Here is a 6,212-nt window from a genome sequence, read left to right on the forward strand (position 1 = left end):
GAGAGAGAGAGAGAGAGAGAGAGAGAGAGAGAGAGAGAGAGAGAGAGAAAAATGAAAACAACAATAATGAGTTTATTTTTATTGTTGTATTTCAGATGTTGACTAGAGCAGAAGCTGCTTTGATTTATTCGAACGAAGAGCGCGGCAGCGCTTCACAACCGGAGATAAAATAAATGGCGAAAACTTGAACGATTGAGGCGATGCGATAAAAATTTACACTATTTTTTCTGTTTTTGTTGCTTTGAATTGTAATCAAATTTTCATCTTTTTTAATTCAGTTTGAATCGCACCGAAAGAAGGGATAGGAAAAAAAGAAGAAGAGAAAAAGCGGTGACAGTGAAGCAGTAGAAATGACATTATCTTTTGTCGCTATGTTGCAAATCACTTGAAGATACAAAATTAATTATCATTTCAAAATTGCGCGCAACCATCGAAATGGTTCTTTCTTTCGACTGCTTCGGTTAAATCATTTTCAGTTAGCTGCCATTACTTGAAAGTTATTAAAATCAAAATGAGAAGCAAATAAGACTAAGTTACAATCAAATCAAATGGATGGCAACTCCATCCAAAACTTCTGCAGAATGTGTATACTTCGGTGCAAGTGGCTCATTAGATATCTTTCTAGATGTTTACTTGTTTTACGCACTCGACAATACATGTAGTGCGGCTCCCCTACTTGAGTTTTTCAGTGTCGACGCATTAATTTGTGAAATGAGAGACGAAACGCTTTGATATGCATCCGAGATTTGCTCCATATGCTGCACTAGTGTGAATCAAGTTATTATATACTGAGAAAAGCCATCATCACAACACTGGTGGCTGGTTTTTTTTGTTTTGTTTTTCTACTCCTTCTGCTTTTTTCGTCGGTTGAATTTATTCCGCACCCAACGATGAAACCAAATACATTCCACATATAAATTATTCAACAGTCAGACAGAAATACTGTTATCTCATGAAATAGTATATGATCCACGTGCGGGATGCTCCTGCTGCTGTTGCTGCAGACGCGATTCTGTAAAATATTCATCGACCATTGAGTGAGCTTCTGGTGGCGGTAATATAAATAAAATATTTAAACTACCGTCCAACCACTTTTGCTGATTTTTTTTTTTCGCCGTCCGACCAATGGGTATTAACAATTATATTTCATCGCCTGTATCTCTCTCTCGGTGTTTGGAATAAAATCGCATTTTTCACAATTCCATGAATACTTTACATGTTTGCTCCAAGTGCCGCCAGTTGCAAAATAATTGAAATAAAATCATTTCAAAAGTGGTTTTCATTTGAATTTTTCCGAAAATGATTTCATTCAAGTGATTGAAAGCAGGGATCGAAACCAAACCATTCGGAACGTTCTGAAAAATGGTTTGTAAGGCACACAGAAATGTTTATGCTTACGTGTATCAGTATACAATACTAACACAGTGACAACACGGTTGAACGTTGCTCATACAAACCATTCTCAGAACGTTCCCCTTGATACGATTTGCTCCGATAAACAGAGAGCAAAGCAGTGATACCGTTCCGAAATCGGTTCGTATGATCGTTTTCGATCCCTGATTGAAAGCCAATTAACATTTGAGCAAAGCTCAACTCAACTCAAATTATAAAGTTTGATATGTTTTTTTTTCGGACTTTGTCAAGGTGTGTGGCACGTCATGTTTTTAAAAATGTGGCTTTTCTCCTGCAGTAACGAAATGACACAATTTCGATTGATTCTCTGGAATCTGAAATCGCTACTTTTCAACATTGAATATCGACTACATCATGTCTGTTAAATTGAGACGTTTCCCCAAAACAATCCCATTTTGCTGTTGCTTTGGTTGGTGTTTTTTTATTATGCATGAGTCGACTCGGTTATACTTTCTATCGCCCATAAAACGATTCAAGTCCCATGAAAATAACTCAATCTAACATATTATTTGAATTTAAAGTAGTTTCTTCTTTTTTTTGTTTATTTATTATGATAACAGCGACAATTGCAAAACAGCTTGACATTGTCCGTATCTACAGTTTTAGAGAAGCGGAAAGCACAAAGGTTTTTTTTCTATTGTTTTTTGTTGTTGTAGTTTTTCAGAGTATTCAAGCTTCAGGAATGAGTGAATTAAATGGCAACGAGCCCGATGAAGGGATGTGAGTGTCAGTAGTTTCGAAAATATTATGGCTATCAAAATCATTTAAAGGGAAAGGCAAATCAACTCACTTTTCAAATAGTCGTCCGAAAAGAAGACATTTTCGAGAGTGAAAAAAGTGCGGTTATTTATGTATGACCGAACAAACGAATATTCCGTTACTATAACATACATTATTCATACATATTTAACATGGCTTTTGTATGTGATCCTGTATCGTTTATAGTTCGGCTCGGATCCCTGACAATGATGATGATGATGACAGCAACGCGCTTCAGTGTGCTACAAACAATGATAGCAGCAGCAGCAGCAGCAGCAGCAACGATGGCAAAAGAAAACACTGCCATGAAATGAATATATGGCTTTGGGATGGACAACAGAATTTCGTCCAATCCATTGCGTTACTATACATCCACATATTATATGGCCATTGTGAATGTGGAATGAAACGTGGCACCGAAATAAGAGAATAATGAATCGAAACGAGTCAACGTCAAACACACATCACATTGAAATCTAAACGAAAATTTCTCCCTGATGTTGTATGTGTGGCGGTGGCCATTCATTCGCTATGCACAAAGGAATAAATAGCGATTTCCGTATGATTAAAGCGATGTGCATTGAATTGGCCAGTTGGTATTTCGAAAAAAAAACCGGCCAAATGAACAATTGTTGTACGTTTTTGCTCTCGCTCTCTCCGGTTTTTTTTTGGCTCAATGTGTCCGTAACGCATAGAAGCAATACCCAATTATACGAGTGTGTGTATAATATATAGAATATGTGCCTGATGTCAAAACATTTATTCAGTCATTTTTGTATTTGGTAATGTTATTACCGCTGAAATGTGGTGTTTACACAAAAATATGCTCAAAGTTACATCATAGAGCAACAACCAACACCGGAATAACGGAATATATACAAATAACATGCGTGTATATATATATATATATATATATATATATATATATATATATAGAGAGAGAGAGAGAGAAAAAAATGAAAGATATACAGTAAAACGTTACCTAATGAACTCAGTGCGGTCTCTTCAATTACAGCCAAACTGCTATTGTGTATGGTTAAATGTCGAATATCTAGTGCGAGAAAAACGAAACCTTGCAGCTTGGGTAGATTGTTGTGACGCAATTTTAAATAAAATATGATCGGATTTCTCTGCTTGAGTTTAGTCATTGCATGATTGATGTGACTGATGTCGGTGGTTTCGCACAATATATCCAGTCCATTCTTTTTTACGCTGCATGAGCAGGGCGCTATTTCACCAACCGTTGGGCATGTTTGCTGCGGTGGTTCTGCCATCACCATTCGACCAATTAAATTATCGCTTGTACCGATAAACCCAAGGAGTGCATACAGCACGCCAAGAGCGGCGTAATTTACTGACGGCATCGCTTAGCCGTCCGTCTATGCTAAATTCTCCACGGCACGGTGATTGTTTTTACGGAACTTATCTGCAACGAAATTGAAAATAGGACAAACAATAAGAATATGATGAAAACGGCATTTTATTTGCTATTCGATGGGAAACAAAACGAAACAAGAGAGAAAAAAGTTGTCGACGAAAGCTTTTCGCCAAGTAAGAAACAAAACAAAAAATGGTAAATTTGTTTGGACCGAAATTAATCTTATTGTCTCCTGCTGAGTAGTACAACGTCTGGCTAGTGATACAACGAATTTTATCATAAATTTCCTTCATGTGCCGCAAATGATTTCGGCAACTGTTCGACGAAATTCAATTAATTCAAGGAAACCATTTATATATAGTCAGCACTTCGACACACAACACAATACGGTAAAATCAATGACCGTCTCAACATCGCGTTTAATCCCGGGCATGTCTGATTGCATAATCAATCGAATGAATTCACGCTTAAATTTAGCCACTCAACAATTGCCGATAATGCAATTAAAATCGACGAACGAAAATGCTTGCGAATGACTGCGTTTTGGTTTTTGGGGTTTCTGTGGTATCGCAAATACGACTAAATGGCTGAAAAAGCGAGAGAGTTGGAGAGAGATATGTTCAAAATCTGTACACATAATTTGAAATGTGTATGCTACTCGGCAGGTTGAAGTATTGATAGAGTGGCGTCGATACGTTGAAATTGAATGTACTCTTCACATTCGCCCTTCAGAACAAAATGTGTGTATCGATTTTAGTTTTGTATAGGATCGCATGACATTCGGTTGATATCATTATGCTCTTATGCGTGCAAATACACGCTCTCTATTGTACGTGTATGCTATGGCACGGTACTTCCATGTTTTACATTAGATAAACCGTGCTTAGTGTACTATCGATATCGATTTCCGGCTATAATCCATCTTGAACCAAACTTTCTCTCACTCTAACTGTTCAAATTAACCAATCGACTTGAGTATATCGTAGGTTCAAACTGTTGTCAACTCATATCTCTGAATAATGTCATTTAGTTCGAACAGGAATAACCGAAAAACACAGATACACACCACATAGCCACGTTAAAACGATTGTTTAATGAGAATCAAGTACTAGTTTATTCTCTACTTCCATCAATGATTTTATTTGTTTGGTTGGTGAATCGATTTATAGTTTCCCGTTGGGGCTTGGGCTGAACGTTTCCAAACGGGTACAAATATAAATACCCACTGTTGCTAAGTCAGTAAATTTATATTTAGCTAATGACTAAGCAAATATTGATTCAGGCGCATAGCAGCTATCACATCGTCCGTATGGATCAATTAAACAATGGGCCTCCGTTAATCACTTGACCATTATATTTGATGTGAAAGTAAAACCAAAAGGAATTTTCCCTTGAGTTAAAAGGTACTTGATATCACAATGTATCTGTTCAACTTCACATTTAGTCGAGGGGCAAATCACTCTTAGGTATTACTTTTACATAAATGGTATTACTTGGTATTACTTTCCGTACAAATCAAAAGTAATACCAGGTGTATTACTTCTATTGATCAGTATTACTTGGTATTACTTGGATATTACTTTTTTCGGTATTACTTTTTTCATAGAAATATCAAAAGTAATACCAGAGGTATTACTAGAAATAACTGAGGTATTACTTTTCTATTTGGTATTACTTCTGAGTGATTTCCCCCTTGCATTTAGTTCTTGAGCTTTGGCTGTCGTAGACTAACTGTCAGTTTCTTGGACTTTAAGCCTAAAATCGCGGCTTGAAAGGTTGGTGGCTGATGTATTTGTAGTAGCACCGCATTTCCATAATCTGTGTATTTGAAGTTCGATGATCTTTTCGAGTTCGGTGTGTGTTCAATGGAACTAAATTTTGGCCCATTGCCAACATTTCAATGAATTTCGAAGTCCATATTTAACATATGCGGCATTTTAATTTATGGAAATTTAACATAATGCCACATCCAGCCACTGTCTTCTGATTAATCATTGTCTATTGTTCTTGTCATCAAATCTTTTGGTTCATCACCAATTAAAATTGATATCGCATTGTTGCGAATGCTTACCACTTCGACACAGTTCAGCGAACATTATTCTCAGTTCACTTGATTCGCGTGGGTTTCAACATCAAGAGCTGGTGAATTAAACTGGCATCGCGGACTATCTGCTAACCACAAAAATATCTTTTAACAATTTCACCAGAAGAGAACATGGACTGCTGTTGATAAATTGACATTACAATCGCACAGAACAAAAATATAAGCCTATGAAGGATTACGAGAGAAAAAAAACGGTGGTTTCACTCTGATGAACATTCTTTTGAAGTTGGACAAGTTTCTTTATCTCGATTTCGCACACGACACAAATCATGGGTGCACGACAATTTGTGTGTGTGTGTGTGTGTATGGCGAATTACGATTAAAAACCACTTGTCACGCTACACTTTTACAACTTCGAAACAAAATGTCCATCCTATAAGTGTCGGTATCATTCGATTGCAAATGGTTAGTTTAGTTTAATCCATTCAATATAATGTCTAAATGCTTTTATATGCTCTCCGAAATGGTAAACGATAAACTGGCCGGCGAGTGCTATAGCCACCAGAGAGAAAGAGAGAGAAAGAGAGAGAAAGAGAGAGAAAGAGAGAGAAAGAGAGA

General features: G+C 36.8%; 1 protein-coding gene across 2 annotated transcripts in view; it reads right to left on the reverse strand.

Moving 5' to 3' along the window:
• Positions 1–6,212, reverse strand: part of LOC129577366 (insulin-like growth factor-binding protein complex acid labile subunit) — a 95,580-nt gene that overhangs the window by 22,137 nt on the left and 67,231 nt on the right. For both annotated transcript variants that reach the window (XM_055464253.1, XM_055464254.1), the window contains one exon: positions 3,155–3,598. In XM_055464253.1, coding sequence (XP_055320228.1) covers positions 3,155–3,536 — 382 coding nt within the window. In that variant the 5' untranslated portion in view covers positions 3,537–3,598. The remainder of the gene's footprint in view (positions 1–3,154; positions 3,599–6,212) is intronic.

The sequence above is a fragment of the Sitodiplosis mosellana genome, unplaced genomic scaffold (assembly GCF_009176505.1).
Source record: "Sitodiplosis mosellana isolate CC-2019 unplaced genomic scaffold, AAFC_SMos_1.0 Smas_scaffold_6197, whole genome shotgun sequence".
Classification (NCBI taxonomy): domain Eukaryota; kingdom Metazoa; phylum Arthropoda; class Insecta; order Diptera; family Cecidomyiidae; genus Sitodiplosis; species Sitodiplosis mosellana.